This window comes from Podarcis muralis, chromosome 17 (genome assembly GCF_964188315.1).
Source record: "Podarcis muralis chromosome 17, rPodMur119.hap1.1, whole genome shotgun sequence".
Taxonomy (NCBI): Eukaryota; Metazoa; Chordata; class Lepidosauria; order Squamata; family Lacertidae; genus Podarcis; species Podarcis muralis.
This window is the reverse complement of record NC_135671.1, coordinates 22068288-22085981: the sequence shown is the minus strand read 5'-3', so window position 1 is coordinate 22085981 and position 17694 is coordinate 22068288. Positions and strand designations below refer to the sequence as shown.

The following is a 17694-nucleotide window of genomic DNA, read 5'->3' as shown; positions in this document are numbered from 1 at the left end:
AACGGAGAACAATTGTGCTGCTTCAATGGCACTATCTAGCATGTCATGGTGACCACGCAATTTTGTCCTAGACAGATCTTCCAAAAAGTCCATTTCCCCGAAATGTAATGTAGCGAAGGACAATCTTCAGGAAAGACGTCTGGGTTTCATGCAACAAGAGGCCTCCTGTGAATAGCCCAAATAGGCAATTCAAATTGATCTAATTTCTCAAAATGCCAGCAGGTTGAACTGGCATGAGTTACAGAACGTGTGACAATCAAGGCTGAACTACACATGACACCAAATCTTTCTAAAAGTGTAAAGAGCAGTCACCAGTGGGAGAACTTCCCTCCGATGCCAAAAAGCAACTTGGGGAGACATTTTCATGTCTCCGTCCCAAATATTATTTAAAGGTAAAGGGTAAAGGGACCCCTGACCATAAGGTCCAGTCGTGGCCGACTCTGGGGTTGCGGCGCTCATCTCGCTTTATTGGCCGAGGGAGCCGGCGCACAGCTTCCGGGTCATGTGGCCAGCATAACTAAGCCGCTTCTGGCGGACCAGAGCAGCGTACGGAAATGCCGTTTACCTTCCCACTGGAGTGGTACCTATTTATCTACTTGCACTTTGGCGTGCTTTCGAACTGCTAGGTTGGCAGGAGCAGGGACCGAGCAACTGGAGCTCAGCCCGTCATGGGGATTTGAACCGCCAACCTTCTGATTGGCAAGTCCTAGGCTCTGTGGTTTAACCCACAGCGCCACCCGCGTATTGTTGCTAATTTAATTTATTGCCCACCCTGCACCCTAAGGTCCCAAGATGGAATGCACAACTGTTTAAAATAAAACATTAAAAACTGTTGGAAATAAATTTCACAAGTAGAGCAGGTCTTAAAAATATATACGTCTCGGATATCCAAAGGCCAAGGTAAACAGGTGTTCCGGTGACTGTTGAAACTCAAGAGTTATGCAACTCCAAATGACGAAAACCATAATGGGTAATTTGGCCCCTTGCAACTCTACAATCCCCCACCCCCATCCTACAACTCCCTCGTTCAGGTGTCTTGCCATCTTCAAAGGAGTCCTCTACCATTTCAGAGCTCCTGCAAGGAAATCCAGCTTGCACTGAAAACGTGAGCATGTACAAAATTTCCATGCTCGCTGCAAAGGAATCTCCTGCAGCTATTAGAAATAAGACATGATGAAACACACAACCCAACCAAAACTGTATTAAATCCGTTTTATTTCATAATGCGCATTACAGTCAGACAATAGTTTTCAAAACAAGTTTGCCGTGATCCGTCTAGGTATAGTGCACATAGTCCTCTTCTCTGAACCAACAGGAGAAATTGTGTGTGCTCAGCCCAGATTAAAAAATAATAACCGGCCTATCGGCTTTTTGAGAGGGAGAGCAATGGTCTAGGATCTAGACACCCTCCCCCCCCCCCCCAATGTCTTTGTTGCCAAGCAGCTTGACTGGTGAGATTTTAGCAAAGGCTCCCTGCATACACACTGTTAGATCAGAGCATCACAAGTCGGTAACATGATTACAAATAGATATTTCTGTTCTCTGAAGCACTGCTTCGCCACACCAAACTATTTTTCAATGAAAAACGTGCTCTGTGCTCTTCTGGCTTTTTCAATGCCATCGAAAGTGAGGGGTCCTTTTGGCATTTCCACCAACACGTTCTCTGTGTCAAGTATATGCTCTGCTTCACCTGGGGAGAAAAATACGGACATGTGTATATACATTTGTATATTGTGAGAGCAAAATGATCACAAATCTGCCATTAACTGTGTTGTTTGTTTATATTAGATTTATATACTGCTCTCCACTGTAAGATCCCAGGGCGGTTCACAGAATAAAATACAGGATAAAAACAAGTACCATATTTTTCGCTCTATAAGACACACCAGACCATAAGACGCACCTAGTTTTTGGAGGAGGAAAACAAGAAAAAAAACATTCTGAATCTCAGAAGCCAGAACAGCAAGAGGGATCGCTGCGCAGCGAAAGCAGCGATCCCTCCTCTTGCTGTTCTGGCTTCTGGGATAGCTGCGCAGCCTGCATTCGATCCATAAGACGCACACACATTTCCCCTTACTTTTTAGGAGGGAAAAAGTGAGTCTTATAGAGCAAAAAATATGGTAAATAATCAAAACAAAACAGCAAAACAATACCCCACTTCCCACAGACACATTTAAAAGGCTGTAGGATATTAATCAGCCCAAGAACTGGTTGAAGAGGAATGCTTTTGCCTGGCACCTAAAAATATATAATGAAGGAGTGAACCTTCCTGGGGAGAGAATTCCACCAACGGGGAGCCGCTGCAGAGAATATACAATACCTACCTTTCATTCTTTGCAGAAGTGATCCATAACCCATATCATACTGGTAGGCAAGTACAAAACTTAAAGGAACAATTGGAAGGAATAATCCGGGCTTTTTTCTTTTAATTGCCCTGTTTATTAAAAAAAAAAAAAGTAAGTAAGTAATACCCTAAAGCTTCAAACAAAATAACACACTGAATCATAGCATCATAGAATTGTAGAGTTGGAAAGGGACCGTGAGGGTCATCTAGTCTAACCCCCTTGCAACGTGGGAATCTTTTGTCCAAGGTAGGACTTGAACCCACAACCCGGAGATTAAGAGTCTCATGCACAACCAACTGAGCTCTCCCATTTTGGATATCCTAATGGGATATCTTAATATCTTTTTGTAAACCTCTTATCGAGTTTTGTTTCCTTTTACAATGAAGCGGCATATACATTTAATTAGATAAATAATTAGACAATATTATGATTTCCCCTTGTTAGCAAGCACTGGATTTAAGAAACCCTTTAGCTTTTTCTTTAGTTTATAGCTCAGTTTTGGATAAGCATGGAAGTGATATGGATAAACAAGGGGTGATAGTCAATAACGTTTTACTCAAAGTAGTCCCACTGGAATTAATGAACATGACTAAGTTAGGTCCATTAATTTCAACGGATGTACTCGAAGTAAAACTGAAAGAACCCAAGGTTTTATTTCCTCAGTACCTACTTTTCAAAAAGTCTTGGCTATTTCATAGTCTATTATCAGCTTTTAAGTCATCACATTAAATGCCGTCACGCTATCAGATATTGTGAACAACTAACACACAGGTTCCGGTTAAGTAGATATATTATAGTGCTGTTATCAGTAATGCTGAATGGCAGAGACACCAGAATGCCGATGTTCCTTTGTAAACTTCTAAATAGCTGAATTATTGTCATCATCACCACCATCAATTTCACTATGAACCACAATTGGCGTACATGATCAGTAACAATAAGTCAAGTGTGCATTTCGTCGATAAGGTAGAATTTGTCTAGGAAAAATGGGAAAGAAAACACAATGGGTTGTATGCAACTATGTTCTACTCAAGAGTGGAACCATTAATTTCAATGCGTTTACTCTGAGTGGGACTAGCACTGGATATAATCAATAAAAACAAGGGGAAGAATTCAACATAGAGCTAAGTATGGACCATGTTGTTTGCCACCATGGACTGTTCGTGCTCTGCTTTCCAGAAAGGATATAGTTGCTGTTCTCTCTCTGATGATAAGAGGCGCCCTTGGAGCAGATGGAGATATTCCTACCCTTTAGCCTGGCTTTTGACATTTGACGTGCATGTTTTCAGAAGCCACTTCAGTTTTATTATTGTAAGGGTTGTGGTTTTTTTAAAAAAAATGATCATCAGCTGTATGATCCTAGACAATTGTTTGGAAGTAAGGGCCCTTGAAATCAACACTTGCCTACTCACAAGGAAACCGTTTGTCAACATATTTTACATCATGGGGAGAAGGGCAGCCTTTTTAACAACATTCATAATTACATTTTATAACAACAAAACAAAGCAGAATAGATCCGTCCATTAGCTTCTCCTTCTCCCAAGTCAAACATTGCTGGCTTTGCATGTTTTCTCAAGGGCCAGACTTCCACATTACATTGGAGCTCTGTGTTTGGAGATTTCAGTGTGATTTTCACTTTGTAAAACCCATGATTGGCTCCACTGACCAGATGTCTGGAAGCTGTGGCTGGATGGTTACGTGGGAGCCGGTTGAAGTTAAATCCTTCGAAGACAGAGGTCCTCTGGCTGGGACGGAGCGATATGGGATTGAGGGGGCAACTCCCATCTCTTGCGGGGGTGCAATTAGTGCCAACATCATCCGTTAAGAGTTTGGGTGTAATCTTCGATACCTCCCTCTCTATGGAGGCGCAGATTACAGCTATAACAAAGGCGGCATTTTTTCATCTCCGCCAAGCTAAGCAGTTGGCTCCTTATCTCTCTCGCCCTGACCTAGCCACTGTGATCCACGCGACGGTCACCTCCAGACTGGATTATTGTAACTCGCTCTATGTGGGGCTGCCCTTGAGACTGACCCAGAAACTCCAGCGGGTGCAGAATGCCGCGGCGAGACTCATTATGGGGTCTTCACTGCAAGATCATATCCATCCGGTATTATACCAGCTGCACTGGCTCCCGGTGGAGTACAGGATCAGGTTTAAGGTGCTGGTTTTAACCTTTAAAGCCCTATACGGCCTAGGACCCTCGTACCTACGGGACCGCCTCTCCTGGTATGTCCCACAGAGAAATCTACGGTCTGCAAATAAAAACATCCTAAAGATCCCAGGCCACAAAGAGGTTAGGCTGGCCTCAACTAGAGCCAGGGCCTTCTCGGTCGCAGCTCCAATCTGGTGGAACACTCTGTCACAAGAGACTAGTGCCCTGCAGGACCTGACATCCTTCCGCAGGGCCTGCAAGACAGAGCTGTTCCACCAGGCCTTTGGTCAGGGCGCAGCCTGACCCCCTCCTCTGGCAATTGGCAATCTGCACAGAATTTGGCTTGATGGTTGCCATTAATTTGATTTTAATTTAATTTGATTTAATTAATTTTATAATGAATGTTTTAGAATGTCGGATTATTTTGATTGTTGTTAGCCGCCCTGAGCCCAGCTTCGGCTGGGGAGGGCGGGATATAAATAAAATTTATTTATTTATTTATTTATCTCTTAATTTGCATTGGGGCTATGGAGCAGGGGGAGGTAGGATCTGACTTTTCCTCACACCGTGACTCTGATCACCAGAACCGTTTAGAATACTATATACCAGGCATAGGCTACAACTCCCATCATCCCTGATCACTGGTCCTGTTAGCTAGGGATGATGGGAGTTGTAGTCCCAAAACATCTGGAGGGCCGAGTTTGCCTATTCCTGTTATATATAATAGTCTATTTTAATTCCCTTGCTTTTAACATTTTATTATTTTACTGTGTGCCTTTTTGTTTGTATACTGTTGTAAACTGCTGTGATATATTTCTATGATACAGCGGTATATAAAAAAAATTTTTAAATGTGTGCAGCGAATGACATCTGCTTGCACAACAGAACCTTCTTCCCTCTCCTCCCTCCATGGACACTCCCTAAGTCCCCCCCCCCCCAATCCTCCAGAGTAGATTTAGGGGGCACAAGGATAAGGGGAAATCCCATTACACAAATGGACCTCATTCTGCACGCACACAACAGCTTGGCTGAGTGCCACCCACTGAGCAAAATTCAACTAAGTTATACCCAGAGTAGATGCGCTGGTATTAATGGACCTAACTTAGTCACGTCCATTAATTCCAACAAGTCTACTCTGAGTAAAGCTTAGATGACGGAACACGCAGTCTCTCTTGCATTATTCAGAAAAAAAGGGCTGCATACCCAACTGTTAGACCGACAGCAGCAAGTCCGAAAAATGCTCCAAAATACTTGAGAAATTCCCGTGTCCAAGCAACCTGCATAGCCATCTGCCTCTCACGCATTTGATTTTGCATCAGGAGTTGCCTTTCAAGCTGTAAGTACAAGAAAAAGACAACAATAATTTTATTTGTAAATTTAAGTAACTTTTCTACAGGATAGTTCCTACGTAACTGGTACAAAATGGTTTTTGTATTAGTGTATATACTTGTTATGGTTGATATGACCATGATGGTCAAAACAACAAACTACGTTAAGGATATATTATTTGTGGCTTAAGAGCAGTTTGTAGTAATAGCTCAAAAGTAGTGCTTGAATTCTTGAATATGCACTTGCTCCAATTGCTGAACAAGAGGCTTCTTCTCTACTTTAATCTTCCTTTCAATGACTTTTATGTAAGATGACTCTCCCATGCGACCTCTGGGTATAGGGCGGTATATAAAGTCAATAAATAAAATGAATACATTAGCTTCTTTTGGGAGTGAAAGGATATAAAGTCAAGAGCTTAGTACTTCCTTCTGATTAAGGTTGCGGAACAACAGTTCCCACCACGTAGCACCAAATATCAATTAACACCAAGTAATTGATCTTGTGATGGTGACAGCAGCCACAAAATTAAAAGATGCCTGCTTCTTGGGAGGAAAGCAATGGCAAACCTAGACAGCATCTTAAAAAGTAGAGACATCACCTTGCCAACAAAGGTCCGTATAGTAAAAGCTATGGTTTTCCCAGTAGTGATGTATGGAAGTGAAAGCTGGACCATAAAGAAGGCTGATTGCCAATGAATTGATGCTTTTGAATTATGGTGCTGGAGAAGACTCTTGAGAGTCCCATGGACTGCAAGAAGATCAAACCTATCCATTCTGAAGGAAATCAGCCCTGGGTGCTCACTGGAAGGACAGTTCCTGAAGCTGAGACTCCAATACTTTGTCCACCTCATGAGAAGAGAAGACTCCCTGGAAAAGACCCTGATGTTGGGAAAGATGGAGGGCACAAGGAGAAGGGGACGACAGAGGACGAGATGGTTGGATAGTGTTCTCGAAGCTACCAGCATGAGTTTGACCAAACTGCGGGAGGCAGTGGAAGACAGAAGTGCCTGGTGCGCTCTGGTCCATGGGGTCACGAAGAGTCGGACATGACTAAACAACAAAAAAATTGATCTTATCAGTGCCTGACTGGATAGAAAAGTCTATATTCAAGGAGACAGTGTTGGATTGAGGCAGTTACTCAGAATATATATTGTACAGTCGTATCTTGGATCCTTGTGAGTCGAACGTTTTGGCTCCCGAATGCCGCAAACCCAGAAGTGACTGTTCCGATTTGTGAACATTCTTGGGAACCCAAATGTCTGACGGGGCTTCCGCAGCTTCCGACTGACTGCAGGAACTTCAAATGGACTACTGGAACGGATTCCGTTCGACTTCCAAGCTACGACTGTATATGCCCATGTGTCAAATTGGAATCCTTTAAACTCTTAGAATTTATCATGTCATGAGAACACAGCCATTCTAATGTGTGTAACAGAGTGGTGTGAAAAAAAAATAAATGTATGTAGAAGCTTACGTAATCAGTTTGCTAAGAAAAAAGGGAAAATAAGGCTTATGGTTGCCGATAAAGGTGTATGGTTGGGCAGGTTGAACAACAAAGTACACTAGTCTTCTTGGCATCTTTGAAATATATTTCTTTTTGTCCACCAAAGATATATAGGCATGTGAACACACTCCACATAGTAGTGTGCTCACACCTGCCCTAAACCTGTACAGTGGTACCTCGGGTTACATACGCTTCAGGTTACACACTCCACTAAGCCAGAAATAGTGCTTCAGGTTAAGAACTTTGCTTCAGGATGAGAACAGAAATCGTGCTCTGGTGGCACGGCAGCAGTGGGAGGCCCCATTAGCTAAAGTGGTGCTTCAGGTTAAGAACAGTTTCAGGTTAAGTACGGACGTCCGGAACGAATTAAGTACTTAACCCGAGGTACCACTGTAATAGCAGAAATCTGAAAGAGAACAGGAACAGGAACGAGGGCAGCCAGAGGCAAAGACCAGAAACGTGGAAGAACCAGCAAGTATGAACTATGCTATATAACCCTGGTCAGGCTCAGAACTTGCAGGCTAAAAATTACCAGAAGGGACTAATCATGTGTAATTCAACCTTGTAATTCTATTAGATTTTATACATGGAGCCTCAAAGATGATGATTATCTAACCTGTAAGCCCACAATGAGGTGCACGAGATCTCTGATTAAGGTATGCCTGCAGAGATATACATTATATGTTCCGACCTCTAGTACCAAAGCAGTGCATAATACTCTTTGTTCTCAAAAGAAACATGCCCCAACAAGGAAGAAAAATCACACCAGCCCACAAGCTGTGTAGGTATCTTCTGTCTCATTGAAACCAATGGCAGGGATTTTTTCGTTTTTTAAAAATGACCAAGTACAAAACCAATGGACGCCGTTTTCTTATTTAAGCAGAAATATAACAGTGGATGATTCGGTTGCCGTGTCTAAGCTGTGCGGCTGTTCTAGAACTCTTTCAGCAAGGAAATTGCTGGCAAGTGTAATATGATATTTCTATTGTTCTTTTGAAGTGTGTGATGTGCCCTATTCAGGTGCTCTTTTTAGAAGGGGCAAAAGCACCCAAGCAGAAGCGTGAGTCAGGAGCAATGATCTTTCTAAAACCATCCGCTAGCAAAGGTTATCGTCATCGCTGCGCATTCAGTACATCTTGCTATTTGGTCAAGAGATTGTTGAGCTAAACTGTAGCTGACAACTGCACACACACACGTATGGCGCTGGTTTCCTGGGTTTGCACTACACAGAAGTGTTATCCACTCCATGGCACTGAAAGCTTCAAGAACAGACCAGTTTGGCCAGTACACTGTCACCGTAACAGCACAGCAAAATGTTGCCTTGTGTGTCCTTGCATGTGCTCCAACACGAAGCTCACAGGGTGACCTTGGGCCAGTCACGTTCTCTCTCCCAGCCTAACCTGCCTCACAGGGTTGTTGTGGCGATGGAAGGAGGATGGGGAGAACCATGTACCACCTCCTTGAGCTCAGTGGAGAAAAAGGTGACATACCGTATTTTTCGCTCTATAACACGCACCTGACCATAACACGCACATCGTTTTTAGAGGAAAACAAGGGAAAAAACATTCTGAATGAAACAGTGGATGTATCATTTTTGTGCTTCATGCTGTGGCCACAGACATGTGATCTGATGGTGAATTTGGGGTGACCCAATGCAAAAATCCTGAGAATTCCTGTGTATCCATGCTTTGTAACCACGTTTTTGCACCATTGCAGCCTCAGGCAACAGTGGGTGCGTGATTTTTTTGGTGCAAACTGTAGCCATGGACATGCTATGTGATCTGATGGTGAATTTGGGGTGACCCAATGCAAAGATCCTGAGGATCCATGTGGATCCATGCTTTGTAACCACGTTTTTGCACCATTGCAGCCCCAGGCAACAGTGGGTGCGTGATTTTGGGGGGGCAGGCTGTAGCCATGGACATGCTGTGTGATCTGATGGTGAATTTGGGGTGACCCAATGCAAAGATCCTGAGGATCCATGTGGATCTATGCTTTGTAACCACATTTTAAGTGGGGAGCGAAGGAAAAACAAAGAAGGGACATGAGAGGGGTGTGCAGAGAAGCAGCTGGCTAAGAATGCAGGATTGGGATTTAACGGGAGGGAGGAAAGAAAGGCAAAAGTTTCCCCCCACCCAAGCCAGCCATCTCTCTCTCTCTCTCTCTCTCTCTCTCTCTCTCTCTCTCTCCTCCCTCCCCCCCTCTCCCCCCCTCTCTCCCTCCCCCCCTCCCTCTCCCCCAGCAGTACCGGAGCACAGAGACGGAGCACAGAGACGACACTTTCCCCTCTGCTTGCCTGGAGGGGAGGGGCTTTCCCTGCTCTTTGTTCCGTTTGAGCAAACACAGCAACGAAACAGAGGAGGGTGGGCAGTAAGACCCTGAGGCAGAATGCAGGAAAGCAGCCACTTCCTCTTTTCAGGTTTCCCTTCTCCATGAAGCGCGATTTGATTTTTGCCTGATTTTTCTGCTCCAGGGACCAGTGCTCTATAACACGCACAGACATTTCCCCTTCCTTTTTAGAAGAAAAAATCTGCGTGTTATAGAGGGAAAAATACGGTAAATGGAACAAAAGAAATCCCCGCTTACTTCTGTATCGTTTTATGCTTTAGCAGGGGAGGCTGGAAACCCGTGATCCTCGGGATGTTGGTTGGACTCCCAGCTCTCACCTGTATGGCTGCTATGATGGGAGCTGGCGTTCAACCTCAGGAGGAACACCGATTCCCAAACCCCTATGTTAGTAGAAAACATTTGCCCTCCATTGAAAGCAGTGCAATGTGAACAGTGGCTAAACTTTATTAAAAGCGGCTGCTGTGGCAGCCTAAGCTTGCAATGTTATCGACTGCACAGTATCCAATATCCAGCATAGGGGGTAGAGTCATCCAGCTCTGCCTTCTTATCAGGGACTCTTGCTTCGTAACCTTCCCACTTAGGCATAGGGTTTACACTAGCTTCTGTCCTGCAGCACCCATAGACTCCGAAGGCCCGCATAACATATTGCATGAGTCAGAGGGGAGCGTGTCCTTTCCTTGTCAGAATGCTCAAAAAGCTGTTTTGTGTCCTTGGTGCCAGTACGCTTCAGGTCACAGACTCCGCTAACCCAGAAATATTACCTTGGGTTAAGAACTTTGCTTCAGGATGAGAACAGAAATCGTGCAGCAGCGGTGCAGCGGCAGCAGGAGGCCCCATTAGCTAAAGTGGTGCTTCAAGTTAAGAGCAGTTTCAGGTTAAGAACAGACCTCCAGAACGAATTAAGTTCTTTACCCGAGGTACCACTGTACTGGGTATGGCGTAGGATCATTCAAAACCATCATGTTCAAGCAAACATTATTTCTTACTTTGATAAATACTATGCATCTGTGAATAGACTGTATTTATTGCTATAGTTGTTCAGACTGTTGGGTCCACCCAACAGAGGGTCCAACAGTTGCTATATGTTCTGTAGAGAGAAATGAAGGGCAGATGGGGCTCATCAACCTGAGAAGGTAGCCCATCTAGGAGAAGGAAAACTCTGATCCTAAAGCTCCACTGCTATAATGGTCTCTGGCAGGCAAGCAGCCTGATAAAGCAGCAAAGAGCCTCCGTCAGTTTTATACAAGTTTAATTAAAAGAAAAACACATTCAGAGCATGGCAATCTGCCTGCTCTCATTAATCTAGTTGCTCAGTCTGACTTATCGTTCCTCCCCCAACAGGAAGAACACCAAAATCCCACCTTTCATCTCCTTGCCTTCCGTTGCTCTTGGAGCCTCTCTAATCTCCTTGTTTGGGGACTGCAGGGCTGAGCTACCTCTTCCTCAGAAGACTCAGCCTCTGACACCCTCTTACCTGCTGGTTGCCTGGCAACGCCTTGGCCAACATCCAACTCTTCCACCCCTTGGGAACTAACCGCTTCTTCCCTGAAAAGGAGGGGCCCTGGGCTGTTCTCTCTAAAATAAGACAGACAGCTCTCATCAACAGAGGCAGCCTCTTCCTCACTCAGCTCAATTTCCGAGGCTGACTCTCCTGGTGTGCTGGGGGCACATTCCTGATGACTGCTTTACAGGATATCTTTGGGAGAAGAGAAGGCTAAGGAGCAAACCCTACACAAGTCCAAAGTGGAGTTCCTAAGATGGTTGGATTGGGCTTTGTACGCCTCCTTCCAGCAATACCTGCAGCCAAGCTGGTGCCAAATGTATTGCTCTGCTTTCCTTTGGACCACGTCAGTGATGCCGGGGGAGGGGTCTTCTCATTTGGGCAGCCCCTCCATACACACTGCCCAGGCTTGTGCTCTGGGGAGGTAACTTTGGTGCAGCGGTTTGACTCCCCCACCCCCCACCGGAGGCGCACTCCATTGTCTCTCAAGACAACTTGTCCAAATTCTAACTACAGAAAAGCAACATTTGGATGCCTGGATTTTCAATAGAAAATCCAGGCATCCAAATAAATTGAGAAAAATCACCTAATTCATTTCATTTATTGCTCTCTCGACTGTAGCAAAAGCTTGTGTTAAAAAAAAAAACCATAGAAAAAGATAGAAGGTAATGCTGGGATGTTTTGCTTGAAGCTAAAATAAAATTAGTTATAAAAGTTTTCACTACCAGTTCTCTTTGCCAGCACTACCATTTTTAATCCACAAACTAAATGGAAAATTGTGTTTGTCCACATAGATTAAGCTACAGCAAGATAGTTATGACTTTTTTCATATTAGGCCTATATATATACACACACATTCCCACACTTGACAAATTATTAAATGCCAAAATTTGTAAGCCATATGCAAAACTTGCAAATAATTTTAAAAAGCCCATTTCCACAGGCAAAAGAGATGAACAACAAAGAGCACCCTGCAGACATTCTAATAAGTGCTTTTTGGTCTCCAGCATTGAAATTAGTACCTGCCTGTGTTTACTCTAGGATAAACTTCATAAAGTAATTTTGAATCCCACATACCATTTTTAAATACAGTCGTACCTTGGTTGTTGAACGGAATCCGTTCCGGAAGTCTGTTTGACTTCCATAAACATTCAACAACCAAAGTGAAGCTTCCGATTGGCTGCAGGAGCTTCCTGCACATAATCGGAAGCTGTGTCAGACGTTCACCTTCCAAAGAACGTAAAGGTACCCCTGCCCGTATGGGCCAGTCTTGACAGACTCTAGGGTTGTGCGCCCATCTCACTCAAGAGGCCGGGGGCCAGCGCTGTCCGGAGACACTTCCGGGTCACGTGGCCAGCGTGACAAAGCTGCATCTGGCGAGCCAGCGCAGCACACGGAAACGCCGTTTACCTTCCCGCCAGTAAGCGGTCCCTATTTATCTACTTGCACCCGGGGGTGCTTTCGAACTGCTAGGTTGGCAGGCACTGGGACCGAACAATGGGAGCGCACCCCGCCGCGGGGATTCGAACCGCCGACCTTTCGATCGGCAAGCCCTAGGCGCTGAGGCTTTTACCCACAGCGCCACCCGCGTCCCGCGCCACCTGCGTAATCCACAGATCCAGCCCAATGTTGCAAACATGCAGTAGGTTAATCTCCTGTACATATCTGATACGTATCCTTACTCAAATATAGTTGCCATTAATATAAAATCTGAGATCAACTCTGCAGCTCATTATATAGTACTGGACAAGGCAATTTATTAGGTTCACATTTTACATCCTCTTTCACTGAAATCTTGGAGGGCAGGTGGCGAGAGAAATCAGAACATGAGTAACATAGTGGTTAGCAATGAGATAAAATCATTATCCAAGCTTCTTTTGGTGAGCTTACATTTTTAACAGCCGGTCCACTGCGAAGTGCTACTAACAGAAAATGTAATGTTCTTATTTCCTCAGAGAAGTTTTAAATTTCATAGGACACCCGCCCGCCCTTATGCCAAAGGCACGATTCTCCTTCATTATAACTTCACAGTGTCACTGTCTGTTAGATGAAGCTAACAGCTATGTGTTAAACCGGTGTAATTCCCATTATAGTCAGGAAACAGGAAGCACGTATCTTCTCTCATGCTTGCCCCAACATTTACTATTATATTCTTCAGCTACAACCCAAACGAAACACTGTGTGCGATTTTTAACAAGTCAACCTCTTTAGTCATATGGCGATAAGATACATGGCAAAAACATTTCAGTAGCTGATATTTTGTGACAACTGAAAGTGACACATCTAATTTAGTGGAAGACAGCCAAGCAGAATTTATTGTCATTAAAAATTAAATTTATCCATCTAAGTTCTATGATTCTTTAGTACATATCTTGCTGCAGACATTAAAAAACAACAACAATGAACTGCAACATCAGTCACTCTTATTTTCTAAACCATCTTTTCTCTAGCCTCTCACTGGAAACAACACCCCTCTAATTCATTACTTTTGTTTGCTCGGGGGCTTCCCATAAACATCTGGTTGGCCACTGCTGGACTGGATGTACCTTGGCCTGATCCTGCAAGGCTCTTCTTATCAGTGGTCAACACTTGTCATAAGGAAGACTAATAAAAGCTTTCGGACATGGAGCTAAATAAGTGCCCCCTCCCTAGCTATTTATTTTTTATATGCCCTTACATGCCACATGGCAATGTCACATCTTACTTAAGAGTACTTTAAGTGCTACAATCTCCTGGAAAAAGCCAGGCTTGGATTACACAAACACCCCTGTTAAAACTAGGCAGCATATCATTCAGCTAAACTAGGAGCATAAAATGTTCTATATTTTGGACCACATACTTTAAACTCTTCTGCCTCCAAGAGAGCCCCAAGGACTACTTTAGGGAAGAAAAAATTATTTTGAAGACAAATTGCACCAGCAAGTTTAGAATGTGATTCTGGAAGCAGAGAATACATAAACAAGCACTGCAGAAGCTTTTTTCTTAAAATAAACAAGAACATGCAATTATCTTGGATATATTTGTATTGCTTAACTGTTCTGAAGCCGCACAGCAATGTATTATATTAACAGTAAGGTCTTCAGGATAAGACAACGCGATAACCTAATCAGATTTGCCAAGGAAGACAAAGACAAAATTAAATTCTAAATGGCATATTAATAAGATCTGCAGGAAAACAGGATACTTTATTACCTTCCTGTTCTTTAATCTGCTTCCTGTTCTCCTACTGGGAAGGTAGGGGGGCAGGTAATGTAAGATTCTCTTCCATTCACCCCCACTGTCAACTTTCCTCCCTCCCATCTGCTGGTCTTCACTTTAAGTGTGCCAATGCCACACTGAGATCTTAACTTTAGGGCTGCAATGAGGGTGCAGACAGAAAAGAACGAAAACTATTTGTTCTTTTCTCTACACCACAGTCTCTCTCAACTCCCAGCTCTCACTCCTCTTTCTTCATTCAGGTGTACGTATGCATCACACACACAAATTTACTGTGTGATCCTAAACATGCCTACTCAGAAGTAAGCCCCGTTTAGTTCAATGAGGCATACTCCCAGGTAAGTGGGTAGAGAACTGCAAGAAGGCACCTTGGCAGTTCCAAGGTGCTTTTGTCTGGGAACAAATTTATCTAATCCATATTTTTACTTCAGTTCCCAGTACCACGTATGAGATGCATGTCATTGTGGTAACCAATGCTGTATGCACATATTTTTGTACCAGAGTATAAAATCATCGCGTTGCTACATGCTCTGTAATATAATAACCAACCTGAAGTCGAGAGTTCATGAGCATAAACTCCTGTTGACTCTTTAGGCTTTCATTCACAGACTTCGAAAATATGAAACCCATTTTGACCTAAATGGAGAGAATATATATATTTTTGCAATGATCATTAACACTGTTGAAATTTGAGCTACAAGTATTATTTTTCCTCCCATAAAGAAATGACTCAGTAATAAAACACACCAACCGTGATGGACTATATGGAACTGGCGGAAATGACCGGCAGAATCCGAGACCAGGGAGAAGAGTCGGTGGAAGAAGATTGGAAGAAATTTAAAGACTATTTACAGAAATACTGCAAAATTAATGAATGTTAGAATGATGTTGGATTGAAGTTAAGTGGTTTTCAGCAGTAATGTTAAAAAGATGTGCAAAAATGGATTGTTAACAGGTGATAATTTAAAGTTATAATATATTAAAACTAAAGATTAGGATAAAAACAAAGAGGGAAAGGATTTGCTGAACCAACTAATTGAACTGGATACAAAAAAAGGGAGGTGTGAGGAGGTCCGGGGAACAGGCAAATGAAAGATAAGACACGGAAAGATTGAATTGTTTTTAACTGTTTTTACTTTGTATTTTTTCTTTTTCTTTTTGTAATATTTTGAAAACCTTAATAAAAATTTTTTTAAAAAAAACCACACACACCAACCATACAAATCTAACACTTGAGAAATGAAAACTACTTATTCAACCTTTGCACGTTCTTGTCAAGACTTCTCTTTATTTGGCATTTTATTGACACTAGCCCATCCAGAGAGGCAGTAACCTGAAATTACATAGTAGGAAATGTGGGAAGCCTTGCTGTGGATCCCCAGCCTTGGCACCCTCCAGATAATTGCTGGACTCGGATTCCCTTCAACCCCAGCTAGCATGGGCAACTGCCAAGGGTGATGGGAGTTCAAAACACCTGGAGGGCACCAGGTTGTAGAAGCCTGTCTTAGAAGGCGGCTTTCTACAGACTCAGGGTGGTAGAGGCAACTCAATCCTGGAGGTGGGGAAAAATATACATCACCTACCCACCCCCACAAGTACTAAAAAGTAATTGGGGCGCAGGGAGATTTACCCAAATGGCAGAGTATCTGTGGGGTGTGTGTATTCTCCCCTCCTGCAACAAAAATAACATATATGTATATATATATGTGTGTGTGTGTTATTTTATATACATATATACTATATATGTGTACGTGCATTGTTTTATATATGTGTGTTGTTGTTGTTTTTGTTGTTATAGGTGTGTGTGTGTGGTTTTATATATATTTACAGTGGTACCTTGGTTTAAGAACAGCCCTGTTTACAAATGATTCGGTTTACAAACTCTGCAAAACCAGAAGTAGTGTCCTGGTTAGCAAACTTTACCTCCGTCTATGAACGGAATCCGAACGGTGGAAGGGCACCAGTGATGGGAGGCCTCATTAGGGAAAGTGTGTCTCAGTTTAAGAACGGTTTTGGTTTAAGAACAGACTTCAGGAACAGATTAAGTTTGTAAACCAAGGTACCACTGTATACTGTATGTGTGCGTTTTATATATGCGTGCGTGTGTTGTTGTTATATATGTGTGTGTGTGTTGTTGTTGTGTGTGTTATGTGTTACAGGTAGGCAACCGTGTTGGTCTGCCGTAGTTGAAACAAATAATATAATTTTTTTAAAAAAAAATTCCTTCCAGTAGCACCTTAGAGACCAACTAAGTTTGTTATTGGTATGGGCTTTCGTGTGCATGCCTGTGTATCTGAAGAAGTCTGCATGCACACGAAATGTCATACCAGTAACAAACTTCTTGTTGTTGGTGGTGTGGGGGTGTGGTTGTTGTTGCTTTTGTTGCAGGAGGGGAGAGTAACAATACAGGGTGCAGAAGCGCTCCAGGTCCACACTCGCAGCAGCAGCAGCAGGCAGCAGGCAGCTCCAACCCGCCCCGTATTCCGCCAAGGCCAAAGCGAGCAGCCCTGGACAGCAGGCGCTGCAGAAACGCCACCCCCCGAAGCGCTGCCCCTCGGAAGCTTCCTTCCTAGACCCTCGCCCTCTCCTCCTCCCCCCTTACCTGCCGCCGCCTTCCCGGCCTCCCCTCCTCCTCCTCAGCGGCCTCCCTCCTCTCCGCCCGAGCGGACTTTGCGCCTGCCTGCCAAAACACGCTTGTTTGGGGGAAGCTGTCCGCGGGCCAGGAAGCGATGGGACGTCATTTCCGGGCACGTTTCCTCCTCCTCCTCCTCCTCTTCCTCTCTTTTTCTTCTGCTGCTACTGCTTCTTGAGCGGCCGACCGGCTTTGTGCCCGGAGTTTGGCAGAAGTGGCCCCGTCTCTCGTACTGACCTGTCGTTTCTACGGACTGCTGTGTATCTTCTAGGAATCCTAGCAGGAGTAGGAAGGGGTCACCAGGGTCATCCAGTCCAGCCCCCACCCCCCCGCGATTCAGGAATCTTCTGCCCAACGTGGGACTCGAACCCAGGACCCTGAGATGAAGAGTCTCGTGCTCCACCGGCTGGAGCTGTGGGAATCTTTCAATAAAAATAAAGAAACGGGGAACGATTTCAGCGGGTGGGTGGAAACTGCGGGAGGGAAAGAGAGGATGGGAGCCCCTCTTTTTTTATTTGCAAAATCATCATCATCACACACATAGGGTTGCTAGGCCAGGCCTGCATGTTGTGTTGTGCCGTGCTGTGCTGTGCTGTGATGTGATGTTATTCCCCAGCTACTGTTTAGGGGGCACATTTATGGGGAGTAAGCCCCGTTATCTTTCAG

The 17694-nt window shown here is 44.0% G+C and overlaps 1 protein-coding gene across 1 annotated transcript; it reads right to left on the bottom strand.

The window, feature by feature from the left end:
- Positions 1 to 1198: 1198 nt before the first annotated feature.
- Positions 1199 to 17091, bottom strand: PLGRKT (plasminogen receptor with a C-terminal lysine). The gene is made up of 5 exons (XM_028712643.2): positions 16999 to 17091; positions 14946 to 15032; positions 5702 to 5832; positions 2325 to 2434; positions 1199 to 1690 (listed from the first exon to the last, which is right to left on the bottom strand). Exons 2-5 carry the CDS (start codon positions 15024 to 15026, stop codon positions 1569 to 1571), a joined length of 444 nt encoding a protein of 147 aa, XP_028568476.2. The 5' UTR covers positions 15027 to 15032; positions 16999 to 17091; the 3' UTR covers positions 1199 to 1568.
- Positions 17092 to 17694: the final 603 nt, after the last annotated feature.